This window comes from Gallinula chloropus (genome assembly GCF_964237585.1).
Source record: "Gallinula chloropus genome assembly, chromosome: 26".
Lineage (NCBI taxonomy): Eukaryota > Metazoa > Chordata > Aves > Gruiformes > Rallidae > Gallinula > Gallinula chloropus.
The window spans coordinates 2,137,694-2,158,328 of NC_140111.1; the positions used below are offsets into that span (position 1 = coordinate 2,137,694).

Genomic DNA, 20,635 nt, shown 5'->3' on the forward strand with positions numbered 1-20,635 from the left:
TCCTGGGCCGCCAGCAGCACCGCAGTGGGGAAACTGAGGCACGGGATCCTGCTCAGTGCCCCCCTCCCGCCCGAGACTTCCCTCTTCGCCCGGGCAGGGGTGGGGGGAGCTGATCCCCGGCCCCTCATCCCTAGCGGGGGTGTGATGCCTGCAAGGGCCGTGCAAACCCCGTGCAAGAGCCTCGCAAGGCCCGTGCGGCAGCCGTGCCAAGGCTGCGCAGGACTCGCCATAGAGAGCAGACAGGCGCCCGTGCCTCAGTTTACCCGGCCCCAGAGGGGGAGGGGAGTCCCCGGGCTCCCCGGCCGCCCCCGGCCCCCAGCCGTCCCTTCCCCCGGTCCCCAACAGCTTCCCCTCCCCCCCGAACTCCGCTGCCCCCGGCCCCCCAACCGTGTCCCCCCCCTCTCTGCCGTCCCCCCCCCCCGCCGGTGCCGGGGTCTCGGAGCTGCACGTGGAGAGGAGGGGGCGCGAGGGGGGGGGCGTGTCCTTCAGGGGGGGCGTGTCCACGATGACACGTCATTGGGGGCGTGGGCAGCGCGGCGGCGGAAGTGGGTGGGCGGGGCGCCGTGCGCCCGTCGCCGCGGAGGGGGCGGGAGCCGCGGCGGCCGCGGCCGTGTGAGGGCGGCGGCGGCGGCGGCGGGGGCCCGGCGCGGCCCGGCCCGGTCCCGGCGAGGCCATGCGGCGGCCGTAAGCCATGCAGCGCGCCGAGCTGCGGGAGGGGGAGGCTGCGGCGGCGGCCGCGGCCTCCTACCGGGTGCTGAGCCGCCTGCTGGGCTACGGGACCGGGCCGGAGTCGGGAGCGGCGGGCGGCGCCGTCGTTCCCGGCGCGGCGGGAGCGGGGCCGGGCGGCGGGCGGCTGCCGCCGGCGGGTTTAGCGGGCGGCGGGGCGCTGCGCAGCCCGCGGCCGCAGCTGATGGTGTTCCGCAACGCGGCGGAGGGCCGGCCCGGGGAGGAGAGCGGCCCGGCGGCGGGAGGCGGCGGCGGCGGGGGCCCGGCGGGAGGCGGCGAGCTGCTCTGCCCGCGGCACCGCTGCGCCCTGGAGCCCAAGGCGGCGGCTCGGTGGGGGACCGCCCCGCCGGGGGGGCTGGAGCTGCAGCTGGCGGCGCTGGGGCTGCGGCCGGCCGGGCTCGGGGGGAAGGGGCCGGCGGGCTGCCCCTGCCCCTGCCTCGGCCCGCCGCCTCCCTCCGGCCCCGCTGCCGAGGAGACGAGCGACGCGCTGCTGGTGCTGGAGGCGCTGGAGCCCGACGAGGCCGGGAGCTGCTCCGAGGAGGAGCCCGGTTCCCCCGGCCGCGGAGCCGCCCGCGCTGCCGGGAGAGGAGGCACCGGTACCGGCCCCGCGCCGCCGCCGCCGCCCGCTGCCCCCGGGGGAGCCGGCCCCGGCGCCAGGAAGGGCTCGCTGAAGATCCGCCTCAGCCGCCTCTTCCGCACCAAGAGCTGCAGCGGCGGATCGGCCACCGGGGACGCCGCCGCCGCCGCTGCCACCGAGGGCCGGCGCAGCGGGGAGCTGGCCGCCTCGGCCGGCAGCCTGACCGACGTCTGCGGGGCCCGCGGCCGAGAGCAGGAGGCCGGCAGGTACGGGGAGGGGCGCGGGAGACCCGGCCCCGGGGGCTGAGCGGGGCTGGGGGTGGGTGATGGGGGGGGGGGTGTGGGGGTCGGTGTGGGGGTGATGGGACCGGGGCCGTGGGGCGGGCAGCTGGCAGACTTTGTGCTCGGTGCCGGTTGCGATGTGACAGCCGGTGCGTAACGGCACGGCCCCGTGATGTGGGGAGGGGGGGGGGGGGGGGGGGGGCTGGGGCACCGCGGGTCGCCCTGCCCGTCCCCCGGCTCCAGCCGCGTCCAGGCCTCTTGTGCGCAGCTGCCGGGGCCTCGTCTTCCACCCTGGGGCCGGCGAGGAGCAGCAGGCGGAGGAGGAACACGCTGCTCTGGGCCCTGCATCCCCAAAGGACACGGTGGGCAACCACCCGGGAGCAGCCCCGGCCAGGTGATGGGTGGCTCGGAGGAGCCACCGGAGCCCCAGGATGCTGCCGGCACCGGCTGGGGGAGGAAGTGGGGCCTCTGGTGACACGGTGCTCAGACCCAAGGGGCTGGCGTTTCCTCCCGCCGATCGCAGAGCCGTTTCCTCAGGCTCACGGGCGTCACCATCGGGCTCCGGCCTCCCGTGCCGGTAGGTGCTGCAACTGGGACGTGGCTCTCCGGGTGCTGCCCCGGTTCTCCGTGCAGGGAGGAAGCCTTGGGAGCTGGAGTATGGCTGGGTCGTGGGTTAGGAAAGCTCAGGGGACAAATCCTGGGGCCTGTTGGTGCTGATCTGATCCCGCTGTGCAGGCTCTGGCCACAGTGAGTTGCCTCCTGCTCCAGAAAATCCCTTTCTGTAGCATTTCCAGCAGCAGGACTGAAATTCCTGGAGGAGGAGGTAGGGAGAGCCTGCTCCTGGCCTGTGCAGCCAGCCTGGGAGCACACTGAATGCCCGAATGGAGTGAGTATTACAGCACCGTCCTGTCCCCGTGGGGTTAATTAACCTCACGTCAGGCGTTTTGGGGTGCGTTGCCTCCCCAGTGCACCTGAAGACCTGTTGATGGGTGAGCAGGAACCTCGCTCCAGGCTTCCTCTGAGGATGCTGACCCACAGCGCTGGCTGCTGGTGATGGGGCACTTTGGAAGCCCTGAAAGGCAGCAACAGAGACCGAAATTACCCCCTCTTTGAAGCACAGGATGGCTTCTGGGGCAGGGGCAGCCTCAGCTCCCTCTGCCAGCTCCCAGCCCTGGAGCTGGTCGGGGTGTTGAGTCCTCCTGAGAGCCTGTGTGTGCCTGTGAGGAGCGTTGCTTCTGCTGGTGGGGTGGTGGGGAGGTTTTACACGGCGGCTCCGTTCCCCACGAGTGGCTAAACGGGCCTGGCAGGGCAGCGAGGCGACCTGCCCGTAATGACATAACGGTTTGCTAACGGGCTTGTGGTTTATTGAGCCTTTGTGCTGGAGGAGGAGGAGGAGGAGGAGTCCTCAGGACCTCCTGGAGCTGGGACAGGGTGATGGGCGGTCGTGTCTGAGCAGGTCGGGAGCTGAGAAGGCAGCGATAGGGCGCTCGGCTCTTCCCTCTGCTCGGGGAGTTTCGTGGTCACTTCTGGTGCTCTGGCATCGTGCAGCTCCTCACTAATTAGGCAATATTATAACAAAGGTTACTTCAAGGTGCCTGATGCAGCAGCTCCAGTGGTTCAGGGATGACTTGGCTGCTTCCAGTTCCTGCAGCCCCCTCCTGCTGGCAAGGGCTGGATTATTTGAGCCCTGCTTTCCGCTCCTGTTGGGATGTGGGGTGGGCATGCCGGGTGCTGGGGGGCTGTGTGTTGGTGGGCTGGTCCCTGCTGACCTCAGGGATGCGTGGTTTGGGATGCCTGTACGCTCAGGAGCAGGTTAGGCACGGTTTAGCTAAGCTGGGCTTGCTGGGAAGTGAATTTGTTCCCAGCAGATGCTGTTCTCTTTCCTCCCAGTTGCACTGGTCCTTCCGTTTGGAGATGCTCAGTGCAGTGAGTTAACTTCTTGACATGGTCTTTGCTGGATGTGTAGCCACACTAGAGCATGCTGTCTCCTCCTTTGCACCCATCTTCATTAACTGAGCAGGATAACAACCTTTCCTTGGCTGTGTGAAGAGCTGGAGGCCATCACTTCCCAGCGTGTGGCTCCTGTTACCATGGGACAGATCTGGTGCTTGCCATGAGTCCTGTGTGGCTGATGGGGTGGGTTCAGAGCCGCTTTTGGGTTAATTCACAGCTCCACTCGCTCTTGAGCTCTCATTCCTGGCTCTCTGCAGGCTGGGGCTTACCTAGTCCAGCTCTCAAGCAGCAGAATTCCCAGTGTTTGGAATCCCTGCCCGAACTTCCCATCGTGCTGCCGGCACACGGAGCTTTGCCACCTGCTTAGGAAGGAAACCAGCCCCATTACCTGAATCAATAGCCGGGCTCTACTGAGCTGCAGGAGGCTGGGAAGCTAGATGTGGGGGTACCACCCTGCAGCTCCTCACCCAGGGTGCTGATATTTAAAGGTGGCACCAGTGAAACCGCTCTGGTTTGGAAGCGATTTGTGCCGCTGAGGTAACGGGAGGGATGGAGCTAGGTGCTGGCTCTGTGGATGAGTGCAGCCTGGGTGGCTCTGCAGGTTGTTTGCCAGGCTGGTACCCCAGTTTTGGGGTGGGCTGTGTTGGGTTTGTAACACTTCTCCCTGTAATTATGTACGTAAAGGAGCACGAAGCCAGCTGGGACGGTGCCTTGGGATGATGGAAGGCAGCGCAGTGGGAACCACCAATCATGCAGAACCAGTGGGGAACTGATCCTAAAGATCCTTATTTGTCGGGACTCAAGGGGTTTCCCTGTTTGTGAGCACAGATCCCTGTGGAATCTGTTCACAGCACCCACCTCTGGCTCTGCCGAGCTGATCCCGCGCGGCTGCGTTCAGGTACCGCTCAGGTGTAATTACTTCTCTGTGGGTTTCAGCATCCTTTGGAGGTGGCTGAAGAACCTGAGGGCAGTGAGGAAGTGAGGAAGTATGTTGTTTTGGTGGAGACTGAGTTGGGAAGTGGAGGATCCGGTCTGTGTGAGTCGTTTCTTGCTGGTGATGTGATCGGAATCGGTGGCTATAAAATGTTGGCGGAAGGTTGTAGCTGTTGGGGTGACAGGGAGATGCCAGCAGAGCTCCTTTCATCCAGCTTGCTGGGACCAGAGCTGTTGCTGTTGGTTGATACCAGCCCAGGAGCGTAATTTGGGGGGGAAGTATGGCTGATAATTGGGAATTGTTCATTGGGGGACAAAGTCCAGCCCTCAAATAGGTGCGAGAGGCTTAGAATGAAACCGCTTCAAACGCTTTCATGGGGTTTTACATCTCAGGCTGATGAGTGCTGTTGGCATTTTTATCTGCAGATTTCCAGCCTTAAACGTTTCTTTGTAGCTCTGTGGCCTGGTGACACGTGGGGACCCAAACAAGAGGAGTGTTTGGTGTGCCCTGGGAGAAGATGAGGGGGCACCTGTCTGCTCTGCGCTCCTGGGCCTCTTTGGCCCATGATAGGAGGCTCGAGCTCAGGTTTCTCCTCCCTGTGATGCCTCCCAAAGGGTAGCAGTCCTTGCTCAGGGCTGGGTTTAGGTGAAGCTTTGTCCAGGTGTTGCAGGGGGTCCTGTGAGCAGAGACAGGGTCTGCAGGACGAGATGGGCTTAAGATTCGGGGCTGGCAGCTTGCTGGGAGGAGGTTGGGGAAGGAGGAAGACATCTGAGAGGAAGATGTCAGCCCTGTACCAGCCCGCTCAGGGTTCAAGCAGGGTGTCCTGGGTGCTGAGCTGGGCTCTGGGCTCCTGTAGATCTCAGCACTGGGGTCCTTTACCTGGACACAATGGGACCAGATTCCTGGGCCAGCACAGCGAAGTTGCATCGTTTTAACTTGGAGTCACCTCGTCTGTCCCAGTACAGACTGGGAGGGACTGCCTGATGCTGGGATGGGCCTTGTGTGACGTACTGTGGATGCTGGAAAGACCCTTGTGCTCAGCTTTGTTCCTCTCCAAGGTGGGAATGAGTTTTTGGAACCAGGGACACGTTTCTCTACTGTGGATTCGAGTCCTGGGGGTGCCGTACGCCGTCCCTCGCTTCACCACACTAGATAAAACCCTGCAGGGCTGTGGTAGGGAAGGTGCTGGAAGGAAGGGGTGGTTACACATGGGGAGAGCACAGAGCTGGCCACAGTGCTGGTATAAAGCTGCTGGCTTGGGCAGCGAGCTTCACAGGGAGCTGCTGGTGTTCCCGACCCCGGGGTGTGACTGTTCCTTTTCACCTTGTTTCCATCCACCTCACAGGCCCCAGGTTTGAGCCCACCTACCCTTTACCTGCGTTTTGAAACCCCTTTGGGGAGATGGTGCCCCCCAGGTGCAGCACAGGGGTGACTGCTGGTGGCACAGCCCCAGTTACACAGGGACTCAACCTGTTTGTCGAAGGTGTTTGGCAACACCCGATCCAGGGAAGCGCTCCGACGCCTGTTGTGAAACAGCAGCTTGGCTCTGGTTGCTGCACTTGCTTGGGTGTTGGGTTGGTTTTTTTTAATTTCCAAAGGCTTTATTAATTACCTAGTTAGAGATGGGCTTGGTAGCAGGATGGAGACCTCGCTCTGCAGGTTGACTGCCCTACTTAAGCCAAAGCACCGCTCCGGGAGGCGAATAAACATGAGCTGCTGGAGCCCTGGGAAGATGGACTAAGGCTCCCCCGGGTCTGAGAAGCTCAAAGGGTGTTTTCTGGTGGGGTGCACCAGGTCTCCCCATCTCTAATAACACTTTTATTCTTGTTTCTTTCTCTCTCTCATCCCTGATAGGAAACACAGACTGACGAGAACTCAAAGTGCCTTTTCCCCGGTTGTGTTCAGCCCCCTCTTCACAGGTAAGGAAAGGCTTGGATGGTTTGACAGCGTGGTGGTTGGCTAGCAAGAGAGCAGCCTTGGGTGCTGAGCCTTGGGTGCTGAGCCTTGGGTGCTGAGCATCGCTTCTGTGTGCGACCAGGGCTCTCCCTGAAGGGTCCTGCCCGCCCTCAGACCCTGAGGAGCTGTTGCCTGCCAGCGTTTCACAATTCCTCCTGTTGAAACACAGGCTTGAGTTGCTCTCTGGGAGGCAAAGGTCCTTCCTTGGTTCGGGGCTGTTTGCACCCCAGGGCTTGGGGGAATTCCCCACAGACCCAGTGCAGCTCTGCGCTCCCTTCCCATGGTCTGCGAGGAGCTGAGGCCACGTTCTGCTGCCTGCCTGGATCACCCACTGACAGCTCTGCTGTGTGATGGCTGTGGGAATTGAAACCCTTTTTTGTGGAGCTCTTACCACCTTCTACGTGTTTCCCCCTCCCTTTCCCAGCATCCTGCTGGGTTCTGACCTTCCCTTTTCTGCTGGGGAGCGGAGGGGGAAGTCGGCTGGTTTGGAAACCATGCGAGGGGGAAGTCCTGCCCTGCTGGCAGCTGAAAGCTGAGGGACTGAAAGGCTCCTGGTCATGGTCATCTGCCTTTTTGTGGTGTGGGCTCGGAGTCAAAACAGTCCCAGCCATGGGGCTTGGGGCTTTCTTGGGAGAATCCCAACCCGAGACTTGTGTGAGTAGGAATTGAAGGTCTGGAGTGGGGATTTCTCAGCTGTGTGGGGTTTCTCGTGGCTTGGAATGAAGGTCAGCTTGAGAATGAAGTCATGTTGAGGGGCTTGGTACTGAGCAGAGGAATCAAAAGGTGGCTGTGGAGCAGTAACCCCTCAGAAAAGGTGTTGGGTAGAGCCAAAAGCCTCTGGCTGCTGGTGTTGGTGTGCGATGGCAGCGAGCGGCTGGAGAGCCTGGTGTGTGCCTTGTGTTGGGAGTATGGCAAAGCCTTTGGAGAGCGGTGCTGACCCCTTTCTGAGAGCTGGTTTGTGACCTGGGAGGCAGAGTGTTCCTTTGGCTTGACTCTGACTGGTAACTGGAACCTGTGGCTGCTTTACTGGGAGCTGTGTGTAGCAAACCAGGGCTGGTGGAAGCAAAGAGCTGCCACGCTGTCGGGCAGCACGTGGGGAAGCTGTAGCATCAGCTCTGCACGTGTGAGCTGGTGCTGGGTACATGGGTGTGTGTGGAGCTGCTCTTCCTCAAAGGCACCCAGAGAGGGGAACCTGGAATGGGCGAGTTCTTGCTTTAGGTGTGGGAGGTGGGTTGGATTTGTCGCCAGCTTGGCCAGCTCACCACTTTGCAGAGGGCTTGGCTTGGTCTTTGCTGGTCAGTGGAACAGCAGCAGTGCCTTCCTAAGAGCTTTCCCTTTGCCAGAAGAGCGTGGAGGTGTCCCCAGAGCAATTATCTGGGGTATAATCATTTTGGGTTGTCACTGACTTCTTCAGCTGAGGTCCAGGTCTCTTCAACACCTGCTCTAAAGAGGATTTTCTGGCCCTGGGCACCACCTGAGTGGGACAGAATTCAAACCCCCATCCCAATTCCCACGAGTTTCCCAGTGATTCGCTCTCAGACCAGCGTGTGGGGCAAGCCAAGGTCTCTGCTCAAGGCATCCTCAAGCCTCCCCTGAGCTCTCCTTGGGTGCTGGCACCCGAAACGTGCCGCAGCCCCCTGTCACATCTCCCACCACGCTGCGGGGAGGGTTTAAAAGCCGAGTGACTGCAGCCCCTTGGAGGCTGGTTGGCTCTTGCTCTGTGCCAGATGAATGCAGCCCAGCTGCTTTGGTTTTAGGGTGTGGAGAGCAGTGAGTGGCTGTGTGCATGTGTGTGAGCTCACACCCACAAACCCCCTCGGGGAGAAGGTGCCTTGGATCATCACCAACCTGAAAGACTTCTCTTTACCAGGCCTTGTTAATAGGTAGGGCTGGGGAAGGCAGGGGGAAACTGAGTCAGTGTTGCCCCATGGTGTGTGTGTGCTGCCAGGTGCTTACCCAGGGTGGGTGATGCTGTGTACGGGGTCTGGAGCAGAAGAGACTCCTGGTCACAGGAGCTGAGGTTGAAGGCAGCTGGATCATGTTGCCTTTGGTTTGGGGTGGTTCAGTTTGGGGGGGTCCATCAGAGCAGGGGTAGATTGAGGTTTTTTTGGGGGTAAGAAAAGCCTTGGGGGTGGTAAGACCCCTTAGGGTCTTGTTAACCTTTAGGTGTGTCCTTTTGAGTCTTTGAGGGGAGACCTTCTCCCCACCTCCCCTGCCCTGCCAGGAGGGTGCAGAGAGGTGGGGGATGGTCTCTGCAGCCAGGGGACAGGAGATGGGACAAGGGGCAATGGGCTCAAGCTGCCCCAGGGCAGGGGCAGAGCAGATGGGAGGGACAAGTTCTTCCCTGGCAGAGTTGTGGGGCTGTGGCACAGGCTGCCCAGGGAGGGGCTGAGTCCCCAGCCCTGGGGGTGTTTAAAAAAAGTCTAGATGAGGTACTTGGGGATCTGGTTTATCTTAGGATTGGATTGGTTGGACTTGATGATTTTAAAAGGTCTTCCTCAACCTTGTGAGTCTGTATCTGTCCAGCACTGAGGCTGATGCTTTGTCCTTGATTCGGTGGCTTTGTTTCTCTCCTGTGATATTTCTTTAGACTGATTTCTCAGCTTTCCTGGCTTTAAGCTGGCCATCTTAATTTGTGGTGTTACCTTCCCTGAGCAGTGTTGTGGATCCAAAGCCTTCAGGCTTCAGCGAATCCCACTTAAATTTAACATGAGAGTCTGTCTAACTCCCTCTTACTAATTTTAAGAGCTGGTACCCTCATGGCAAAAGGTGTTTCTGTTTGATCTGAGGCACCAGTCGACACACTCAGACTGGCATTAACAGGAGGGTTTATGAGCTGGGTGCTTGGCAGAGCTGTGAACCCGTTTCCAGGACGTGCTGACACTGCTGAGCTCTGGTGGTTAGCTGAACTCTGGGCTGAAAGGGTCTTGCCTTGATTTCTCATCACTAGACCCAGCTTGGCCACAGATCCTGGTGTCCATCATCCCCTTGCCTGCCCTTTGGGCTGCAGTACCAGACCCGACTGACGTCCCCAAAGCGGTGCAGGGTGGGGGGAATTTGGTTTGGAACAGAGGAGGTGCCATACTGACGGTCTTGCTCCTTCAACCTTCAGGTGAAACGGTGTCACTGGTGGACGTGGACATCTCTCAGCGAGGACTCACCTCCCCTCACCCTCCGACTCCACCGCCCCCGCCGCGACGAAGCCTCAGCCTGCTAGGTACCACCTGAGAGCTGGGCATCCCTGGGGAGCGTGGGAACTGCCCTGGCTGGGACCAAGGAGGGTCCCAGCAGAGGATTTCTTGCTGTTTGTTGAAGGCTTCAGGGTTTGTTTAGATCAGCCAGGAGGGGAAGGGGGTGGTGGGGTGGTGCGAGGTGGGGTGTAACGTGCTGGTTTCATAGCGCTTCTGCTGCCCTGGGAAGCTTCCCTCCTTCCTGTCCATTGCTCAGCACGGCTGATTCCCTTCTCTGCTCTCTAGTCAGTGGAAGTGGAGGCTCCTGTGCCAGGAGCCTGGCTTAGTCGCTCTCCATCCTCCTCCTCTGGCTCCTCTCAGCATGAGCAGCTCAGGATGGGTAAGGTCAGCCTTAGCAACCAGCATCTTCAACTGCTGGCTCTGAAATCTCTCTTCCAAACGCTTGTCTTGCTCTGCAAGCTGTGCATGTGGAGCTAGCTGGTCTGGAAAGCTGACCAGGAGCAGGAGTGAAGCCCCAGCAGCCCCCCATGCTCAGAAAGGAGAGGAGGATGGTGAGCTGCTGGTGGGAAGCTCCATCTTGGCTTCTCCAAGTGCTGGTTTGCTCTGGCTGTGTTGTCAGGTACGGAGCTCGCTCGCTTTCCTGTTTCCTGAACCTCTCTTGCCTCTGTTCTCTCCTAGATGATATCAGTGGGACGCTGCCTACATCTGTCCTAGTGGGTCCAATGGGCTCTTCCCTGCAGTCTTTCCCTCTGCCTCCGCCTCCTCCGCCCCACGCCCCAGGTCAGCTTAGTGTTAGCAGCAAGGCTCTGGCTTTCCCTTTGGGGGGGTCTGGAATCTTGGGGGGTGTTCTTGGTAAACTCAAAGGCTTCACTTAAAGCTTTAAGGGTAATGGTGCTGCCTGTGGTACCCACTCAGGGCTGTGCCTACGCTGCCAAGCACTCGGGCACTGGTGTGTCACAGCTCCGACTTCCCTGCTTGGTCCAGCTTTCTCCTCACTTTGGCATCTCCTGTTTTCTCCAGCTCATCTTGGGTTCAGCAGCACCCCAGCCCACCCCCATTTACACCACATCAGCTACGAGGGATGCTGGCAAAGAGCAGTGGGAGCAGGGTTTGGTGTGGGAGCACCACAGTTTTGGCAGCCAGGCTGCTGTGCCGTCCCCCTGAGCAGCACCAGGATGTTCCCTGTGTGTTTACCCTTTTGCTTTCAGATCCCTTCAGGATCTGGAGGGTTTGAACTGCTCCTCTTTCGGGATGTGTGTTCATTCCATCCAGCCCATGCTGTTTAGCACTCCCCTTGCCTTCCCTCCCAGCTAGTGTAAGGGAGTAGTAGGTGAAGTTGTGAGTGAGGCACCTCGGGAGAGCCAGGCAGTGAATCCCACAGCGCCCTTCACGAGGATGCTGTCCATCTGTCAGCCTGGCTTCCTCCTCCCCTCCTGCCCTGGTCTCTAGAGCCACACTTGGGGGATGGAATGACTCACCCATGGGGTGGGCTCCCCATGGGTGACGGTGCCCCTGGGACGTGTCTCCCTCTGCAGACGCCTTCACGCGGATCGTCCCGCTGAGGCCGATGGAAGCGGTGCCCGGCCAGCCCGCCTCACACCTCCAGTGTCCGCTCTACCGCCCCGACTCCAGCAGCTTTGCAGCCAGCTTGAGAGAGCTGGAGAAGGTAATGGGTTTTTGGGGGGGCAGAGAGGGGGTGGTGGTAGCCAGAAGGAAAAGATTCTGGGTGTAGGCTCTGTTTTTTGGGGCTGATTGTCCCTTTTGCAGAGCTGGAAGCAAAAGGTTGGGGTAGGACTGGGAAAACCCCCTCCTGCCTTCCTCCCAGTGAGGTCTTTGAGCCCAGGAAAGCATTGCATTGTGTGTGGAAGGGGGGTTGTAGTCTGATCCTTTTGCTGCTTCTGGGTGGTAAGGGATGTGGGGGTGTGCAGTGAGTCCCGACCGTGCGTGCTCCAGGGTGGATACAACCAGGCACTCCCACTTTGGGATTTAAAGGGAATTAACAAGAGCAGCTAATTGCATCGTGCTTGATACGAGTCTGTCTCCCATCTGCTGACATCCTGGCTGTCTCTTCCTAGTGTGGGTGGTACTGGGGACCCATGAACTGGGAGGATGCAGAGATGAAGCTGAAGGGGAAGCCGGATGGGTCCTTCCTGGTCCGAGACAGTTCTGACCCCCGTTACATCCTGAGCCTCAGCTTTCGGTCCCAGGGCATCACCCATCACACCAGGATGGAGCACTACAGAGGTAAGAGCCACGGGTGGTCCTGGGGATGCTGCTGGCAGCTGAGGCTCGTGCCTGGGGACCAGGCTGGTGGCAAAACAGCGCTCTGGGCACAGCAGAAAAAGGGGGGAGCAGGACCAACGTGTCCTCCCTCTTGTGCTGAGTTTCTGCAGGAGGCCTTAGAAGCTGCACCTGACTTTGCTGCTTGTGCTCTGAAGGGCAGCTCTCCTTGTAACTGAGACATCAGGGAGTACGAGTGTTCCCCATGCCTGTCCTCAGGCCTTGCTTTGGAAACCCAGACTTGAAGATGATGAGGATGGCAAGGTTTTGGGGGCGTGATGTGCAGCAGGAGCCATCGCTCCAGCTGTCAGCACTTCCCAGAACGAAGCTGGTTTCCCTGTGAAATGAGAGGGTGTCTCTCCGTGCCACAGCTCATCACCTCACCTTGTTCTCCCCTGCCTGAGGGATGCTCAGCAGCGGTTCCAGCTGCCCTCAGTCCCAGCCTGAACCTTTAACTCTCCCATGGTGGGCTGGTTTGGTGGTTTTTTTTCATTCTACCAACTTCTGGCAGGCTTTTCATGCCCTTTCTTCCTGCTGCACTTGTCCTCCTGCATGGGACACTTCTCACCTCACCCACACACTCTGTCTGCTCTGCGTTGGACGTGGTTTCTCTGTGTTGAGCCCTTGCAGCTGTCCTGGGGCAGCGTTGGATCCCTGAGGGGCTCGATGCGTGGTGGGGAGAAGCAGCCCTGCAACCAGCACACAAGCTTTAATTGCAGCTGCCTGTAGAGCCTTGTCATTAAATGTACCTGCAAATAATGGGCTCAGAGGTTTCCCAGCCATCCTGCTGCAGGAAAAGAGTGGTTTGCAACCTTTTGGAGCAAAGCTCATCTCTCTCTCTTATTTTCTTAACCTCTCTGCCCTTGCCCCAGGGATGCTGCTGTCATCTGCCAGCTCTGCTGGTGAAACCCAGCAGCGCTTAAGGTCTTGGGCCCCTCTGATGGGAAGATGCTCCAGTGTTTGTTCTGGGCTGGGTAGGGCCAGTCCCCCATCCCTGAGCATTGCAGGAGGAGGGAGGAATTCCATCACCCCATCCTTGTGGGAATTACAAGCAGCTACAAGGAATTACAAGCCTGGGGCCTGGCTCGGTCGGGGGCCTGGGCCTGGCTCAGCTGGGCTCCATCCAGAGCTGGACCCTCCTGCTGCTGTTTTTCAGCTCCTGGTGAAGCTCTGTGCTGTCCTGACTCTTGCTGGAACCCAGCAACATCAGCAGCTGGGGAGATGTAGGCAGGGAGGGGATGACCAGGGCTGCGGCCTGCGGCAAGGGGGGATGAGGGGGGGGTGTTTGCACCACAGAGATCCTAAGACTGGTCTAACCTGAGGCTTAAACTGACCTATTCAGTGATGGGGAAGCAGGTTAAAGGATCCTGCTTTCCCTGTGCTGCCCAGCTCTGGTTTCCCCATGTGCCATTTGAGCTCAGTGCATATACCGTGTCGGGTGGCAGCGAGGGGGGCGGAACCGTGTCCATGTATCTCCACCTGGGTTCTGGCTCAGCACTAATGTGAATTAAGGTGTTTGAGCAGCTGGTGAGACTGTGGAGCTGCTCTGGTGCTTCCCTTGGGATAGGTGATCCTTGGTGGCTGTGGGGCTGGCAGATGGGGGCAGCAGCACCCAGGGTGTGGTGTTGAACCACCCCGATACTCTAGGGACATATGGTGGAGGTGGTATCTACCTGCTGCTGCTACATGCTCTTTGGTAGCTGGGGTGTTAGACCCCACAGGGTGCTCACAAGCTCAGGTGATCGTGACTTACAGCCACATCTGGGTTACAGTGGTCCCACTGTCACGTCTTGCTGTGTATCCTTGGCTCTTGGGGAGTGCTGGTTCCAGTGGAACGGTGTCCTTGCAAGCTGGTGCCACTGGTGTTCCCTCTTAGAGCCCTGCTTCATCCCAGCTCGATGAGAAGCAGGCAGCCTGGGACAGTCACCTGGTGCTGAGAACGCCAGACTCGTGACTGAGCGTCTCCTCTTAACCACCAATGCTCTGATAACGTGCAGCCTTGTCTGTTCTCTTGGAAGGGACCTTCAGCCTGTGGTGCCATCCCAAGTTCGAAGACCGCTGCCAGTCCGTGGTGGAGTTCATCAAGAGAGCAATCATGCACTCCAAAAATGGGAAGTTCCTCTACTTCCTCCGATCCAGGGTTCCAGGTGAGTCTCCTGCTGACTAGGGGGTGTGTGGCTCTGGACAAGCTGCTGGTCTGTCCTACAGACCAGCTTTAACGTGGCTTTGGTCTGCTGTGCTCAGCGCCCTGCTCTGCATCCTTGACCATCAACTTCTCAGAAGGATCATAGAAGGGGGAAGTGGGGTGGCAGAATCCAGCCTTCAGTTGAGTGCTGTTCTCTCTCAAAAGCTGGCTTGCAGCTTCCTGAGCTGCCTGGAGCAGTTCTGAGCCCATCTTAGTGTGAAGAGCTTTCCCTCTTCTCCTTTCACTCTGCTGCCCTCGGAGACAAGCCAGCAGGAGAGGGGGGGGGGGGGTCAGGGTGTAACCAGCTTTGAATCCTTTAAAGCCAGATAAAAACCTTGTGCTTCAAATGATCCCAGCTCCCAAAGATCCTTCCTGTTGCTCCTGCTGCCCTCATGGTCCTGTGGGCTCTGTGGTTGCTCTTAACTTTGGGGGAGGAGGAGGAGGATGCTGTGTGTGCATTTGGGGGGGGGGGGGTGGCTGGGTGCAGCTGGCTCTCAGCCCTGCGTGGGGAGCTGGCTGGGGTGAAGCTGCCTTTGTGCCCAGCCTCGTGACCCCAAGAATGAGCAGCTCTTGATGACCACATCCCCCAGTTTTCTGATGCCTGGCTGGAGCTACCCAGAGGGTTATGTAGAGCAAAGCCTACGTGCCGGTCACGCTGCCTTCTGCATCCTTCCAAAAGCTCATTGCTGCTCAGTAGAAAGCGATGCTTCGTCTGCTGGCCCTGAGAGAGGGGGTGGATAGGAGCTTGCAGTACCCCAGCACCCACTTTTCCACCCTCACCAGAACTCTTGGTGCCTTCTGAGGAAGGCTGGAGATATTTTGCAGCTCCTGGGTCCTGAGTGGCTCTGAAGCAGTGGGCTCTGGGCCCCCGTGGTACTGAGCTCAGCCTTGCAGAGCGCTTTGCTTCCCAAGAACCAGCTTTTCCCTTCTCATACAACACTTGCCTCTAATATTGCTGCTTTCTTCCCCCCAAAAGGTCTCCCCCCGACGCCTGTCCAGCTCCTGTATCCGGTCTCCAGGTTCAGCAACGTCAAATCCCTTCAGCACCTTTGCCGCTTCCGGATCAGGCAGCTGGTCCGGATCGACCACATCCCTGAGCTCCCGCTGCCCAAGTGAGTCTGGGGAACCCTGGGGGCACCCATCCCTCTGCTTCCCTCTCCAAAAAGGCGTCCAGATCTGCAGGAGAGGGTCTGGGAGAGGATGACTGACTCATCCAACCTCGCGACAGCAGGATAAACATCCTGCAGTGTGGAGGGGGGTGCCCGCACCGCTTTGGGGTGCGGGTGGGGGCTCCTGGTGTCCTTTTGCAGAGGTCGGTGTGGCTGCAGCTCTGGCTTAAAGCTTCCTCCTGTTGCTCCCCCAGGCCCTTGATCTCCTACATCCGCAAGTTCTACTACTACGACCCGCAGGAGGAGGTGTACCTCTCGCTGAAGGAAGCTCAGCTCATCTCCAAACAGAAGCCGGAGAGCGAATCCTCCACGTAGCGAGGCTGCCTCGCCCGTCTCGTTGCTGTCACTGACGGTACGTGTGTGGCTCTGACCCCTGCTCCATCCTGGAGGGAGGGCCACATGGAAAACCTCTCACTTTCCTCCCCACCACAAAACCATCCCAAAGAAGCTGTGGCTGTTCCTTGGGGAGGGGCAGGGAGGCTTCTGTCGCGTCCTCGTGCGTATTTGTGCCCGCACGCCCCTGCGCTCGCTCTGGGGTTCAGCTCATGCCAGGCTGGGGGACTGTTCAGCCTGGAGAAAAGAAGACTAAGGGGGGACCTTATTAATGTTTATAAATATTTGAAGGGAGCTTATAAGCAGGAGGGGATTCAACTTTTTTTTTAAAAGAGCAGATAATGGCAGGACAAGGGGGAATGGACTAAAGCTAAAGGAGGGAAGGTTTAGATTAGATATTAGGGGGAAGTTTTTTACAGAAAGAGTGGTGAGGGGTTGGAACAGGCTGCCCAGAGAGGGGGTGGATGTCCCGTCCCTGGAGGTGTTCAAGGCCAGGTTGGATGAGGCCCTGGGCAGCCTTGTGTAGCTCCAGGCCTGGAGGTTGGTGTCCCTGCCTGTGGCAGGGGGGTTGCTCTATGATCCTTGGGGTCCCTTCCAACCCAGACCATTCTATGATTCTATGCAGGGGGAAATGGGCAGCCCCTTTTCAGTGTCTGTGGGGACAGGACAAGGGGCAATGGCTGCAAGTTGGAGCACAGGGAGTTCCACACCAACATGGGGAAGGACTTTTCCCCAGTGAGGGTGAGGGAGCCCTGGGACAGGCTGTCCAGGGGGTGTGGAGTCTCCTTCTCTAGAGAGATTCCAGCCCCGTCTGGACACCGACCTGTGTGATCTGTCCTGGGGAGCTGCTTTGGCAGGGGGGGGATTGGACCCCATGGGCTCTCAAGGTTCCTTCCAACCCCTATGATTCTGTGATCCCATCACATCAAGCCAGTTGTTTGATCCCTCTCCCTTCTCCTTCCCTCCCCAGGAATTTGGTTGTTGCCATCCTGTGGCCCGAGCGGGGCTGTGGTGGGGAGGAGGCGGCGAAAGCTCCTTTCTGCGGTGCCGCTTCCGCTCTCGAGCTCTTCTGTGCGGAGGAGAAGAAGGTTCCAGACTCCTGAGAAGCACAGCAGGATGGGAACAAAGAGCCTCAGCTCCCAGCTGGGGGAGAGGGGTCCTGGAGACAGCTGAGCCCAGCTCCTGGCCTCCACAGAGCAAAGAATGTCACGGCACTAGTTACAGTTTGGGGAAAGTTTTATTTTTTATGTCCTTCTTTTTAATTTTCAGCATGAGAAATACTGTCTTATGATCAGCTGGATTTTGTTATCCACCCCCCCTGTCCCCCTGGAGAGTTCAAGGTGGGGAAGAGATGGAGAGAAGAGGGGACTCTCAGAACATCGTTTGCTCCAGGGGTTGTGGTGAGACTGTCCTGACTGTGAGCGGGTGCAGCTCGTGAGCCAGACTGCATCAGAGCGATGGGAAGCCCCTGTGGAGTAACCCTGGGGGAGCAGGAGATGCCTGCACCACTCCCCTCCTTCCTGGGATTTGGGACAAGTGGAGTCTTGGGCCAGTGGAGCTTTGCAGCTGGGTTTGCTGGGTTGGTCCTGGATGCTTTCAAGTTGGGCCCGAGGAAGGAAGAGTGATGGGAGTCAACTGGATGCCCTGGAGCCTCCTGCCAGAGGGAATGGCTGCTCCCTGAGGGAAGCATCCTTCCCTGAGCCCCTCGGAGCGGGAGGAAGGCAGCAGAGCTGCTGCTGGAAGCATCATTGTGGTGGTGCTTGGACTGAAGGGTCTTGCTGAGGGTCTGTCCCATGGAGCCTTTCTCCAGGACCTGCCAGTGAAGTGGCTTCGTGCTGAGCTCCAAAGGGTCCTGAGTGGGAGTCGCTGTCCATCATGAAAGGGCATCTTTGGGGTGTCCTGAAGCAAGAAACGAGTAGCAGAGTGTACCCCTGGAATGGCATCTCACCCCTTGGAGCCTGCTTGCTGCTTCCTCCTCTCCCTGGGATATCCATGGAACCACAGTGGATCACAACAGTAATGCCAAGAGAGGTGGGAGCTCTTGCTGTGTTTCTGGGGGCTGAAATACCCCCCCCACACCACCCCCTCCCCTTCCAGTCCTGCTCTGCTGTCTCATCCTGCAACCACAAGGAGTTTGCATTTCACAGTGAAGTGTAAAGTTTGCTGAGAGGTCTGGAGAAGCATCTTTTCTCCTGTAGTTACATGAACTGGTCCCTGTGCTCTCAGCTCCATCCTGTGTCAGCCCAGTCTGGAAATGTGATGCCATGTGTGTGTGTGTCCCAGTCCTGGGATCAGGCTGTTGGTGTGAGGTGGGTGCTCCACGAGCTGGCTGCAGTCACTCAGGAGCTGCTGGGACTTCAGTCTTGCCTTGGAAAGAATGATCTCTGTCCTGGAGTTAGACACAGCCCTGTGGATCTGAGAGCAGCCTGGAAGAATCATCTGGCCCCTGCTGAGCGTTGCTGTGAAGGGTGCTAAGGAATCCTGCCCTCCCTTGCTTCACCATCACCCCTGGCCTCAGCTTTGGTTTTGGAGGAGACCTTTGGGTTTGGTTTGTTCTAAAGGATTTGGCTTCCAGAATGGAACTAATAACTGAGCTTCACAACCTGCTGAAATACCTCATGGGACACCACTGGCTGCTGACTCTGTGCCCTCAGGAAAGGGGGAGCTGTCCCAAGATGTGCTGGACAGCAGAGCCAGACCCTCGGTGGAGCTGGAGCTGAACCTCCAGCTTCCAAGTCCCCTCCACTCTGGTACCAGCCTCCATCCCTCCCCTCAGCCAGAGACTCCCCAGCTCTCTCTGAGCAGAGCCTGTGAAGAAACCCAGCCGCTCCCACACGCACAGCACTGGTGGAGGGGGAATGTGGGGAGAGCAAAACTCCCCAGTATCCATGCAGGTGATGCTCCAACCCCCACTCCCCCCCTGGTCCTGCTGGGCCCTGTGCTGAGGATTCCAATCTTCCAATTTATCCTTATGCTGGAAAGGAGAAGCCTGTGGAGAGCCAAGTTCTGTGCCCAAAGCACCCATCTCTGTGCCAGCGTTGAGCAGCCACCCCCCTGCCCTGCCTCTGGTCCAGCTGCCCTCCTCAGAGAGATGCTGGAGGCAAGGATGTGCTGGCCTGGGGCTGTGTGCCTGGACAGGGGATGCTCTGTGGAGTGGGGGAGCTCAGAGTCTCCCCTGGCTGGATGCTGGGGAGGAGCTGGCTCTCTCCCTGGCGTGTAGTCCTCCCCTGTTTTGGGAAGGGGAGGTGCAGGCTGGGTTTGGGAAGGGAAAGCAGCTCACTGGGGGTGGGGGGAAACTGGTGCTGGGCAGGCACTGGGTGTCAGTGCAGAGCCTGTCCTGGGCTTGCCCAGGTGTAAAACGCACAACCCTGCTCTGTGGTGTGTCTGGAGCATCATCCTGCACCCCTCCACCCCCTGCCCCTTCCGGGGAGCTCCCTGTGTGACCCCCCAGCTCCCTGGGAGGGTGATGGGGCGCTCGGTGCTGGAGCAGCAGCTGGACCTCAGGGGTGATACTTGAATTAGGGGTGTCTGTCGGCTGTTCTGGGGTGGGGGGGCTTCTCCCCTCAGCCTGCTGGTGCTTCTGCTGTTACATGAGCCCTGTGTGGGGTGGGGGCTGCCCTCCCCACCTCCAGGCCAGCAGCCAGGCTTGGGGGGGTCTGGCGGAGGGAAGGTTCTCCGGGGTGTCGGGCTGGGTGCTGAGGCATCATCCCCTGTGTCTGTGTTGGATGCAGCTGCATATCCACCCCTCACAGTTGATCTGCACCCCCAGGCCAGGAGGGGTGGTGCTGCTGGGGTGGTGGCAGATGCTTTTTGGCTGGACCAGGGCCCTGCCCAGCGCCGGGAGCTGGAGCGTGGGCAGTGCCAGCCCTTGGCGAGTGGTGCTGGATGAGAGCCCGAGGTCATCTGTAGTTACCAGCCTCTTCCCCAGCCCCTTTCCAGCAAAGCTCTTCCCAGAGCTCCCTCCCTTGTCCCTGCCCAGGAGAGGGGGACACACAGGGAGGAACCTGATCTGGTTTTGGGCATGGAGAAGGGCCAGAGCTTTTATTTCAAGGTGAGTGGAGCCGGCAGAGCTGCTCTTGGTGGGCAGGGAGAGATCTCAGAGAGGCTCAGTCCTTCCTGCTGAGGCCTCTCCAGCTCTGAGGGGGGGGGACACGACACACACCCTTCATCTTTCCACCCCCAGGGGTTGGGGGGAGCTGGAAGAAGAATTTCCAGCCTCCTTTACCCAAGCTCCAATCCCACTGTGGTTCTTGCCATCCTCCCTCCCTCAGGGCTGGAGGCAGATGAGTGATGAAACAGCCCCAAACTCCCCTCCAAGGTACCCCTGGCACAGCTCTGTGCCCAGCTGGGTGGGTGCAGCCTTCACCCCACCTTGCACCCAAGATCCCCTGTCCAGTTCACTTTTGGAAGGCACCAGGCACACGGTGTTCTCATACCCTACACCCTGGCAGGGAGGGTAGTGCTGTGCCTGGAGGAGCCTGGGGGGTGCTGTGCAGGGCTGTGCCCTGGCTGGGGGGGGGGCTCTGCTGTGGGTTATGGGGCTGGAGTCTTGTCCAGGAGCGTTTTGGGGAGGAAATGGCTGGAAAGGGGAGATGTGCAAGAGGAAATCGATCCAGGCTGGGAGAGGGGGGGCTGAGAGCAGCCCTGCTGAGGAGACTGGGGGTGCTGGGGGCTGAGAGGCTCGATGGGAGCTGACAGTGTGCCAAGCAGCGCGTGGGTGGGGAGGGGTATTCTGCCCCCCTGCTCTGCTCTTGTGAGACCCCCCTCATGTACTGCTGGGTCCAGTTCTGGAGCCCCCAAGCTAAGGAGGACAGGGAGCTGTTGGAGCAGGTCCAGAGGCCACAGAGATGGTTGGGGGCTGGAGCACCTCTCCAGACTGGGAGACTTGGGCAGGTTCAGCCTGGAGAAGAGAAGCTCCAGGGAGATCCCCCAGCACCTTCCATCCCCTGAGGGGCTACAGGGAGGGACTTTTTGGAAGGGTCTGGAGTGACAGGACAAGGGGGAATGGGTTAAATTGGAAGGGGAGAGATTTAGATTGGAGATTAGGAAG

The 20,635-nt window shown here is 59.3% G+C and overlaps 1 protein-coding gene across 1 annotated transcript; it reads left to right on the forward strand.

Annotated features, from left to right (window-relative positions):
- Positions 1–691: 691 nt before the first annotated feature.
- SOCS7 (suppressor of cytokine signaling 7) lies at positions 692–16,731 on the forward strand (the record flags this gene model as incomplete). The annotated part of the gene is made up of 10 exons (XM_084275697.1): positions 692–1,569; positions 6,326–6,390; positions 9,540–9,644; positions 10,297–10,398; positions 11,154–11,284; positions 11,694–11,862; positions 13,917–14,045; positions 15,060–15,195; positions 15,447–15,604; positions 16,556–16,731. 9 exons carry the CDS (start codon positions 692–694, stop codon positions 15,565–15,567), a joined length of 1,836 nt encoding a protein of 611 aa, XP_084131823.1. The 3' UTR covers positions 15,568–15,604; positions 16,556–16,731.
- Positions 16,732–20,635: the final 3,904 nt, after the last annotated feature.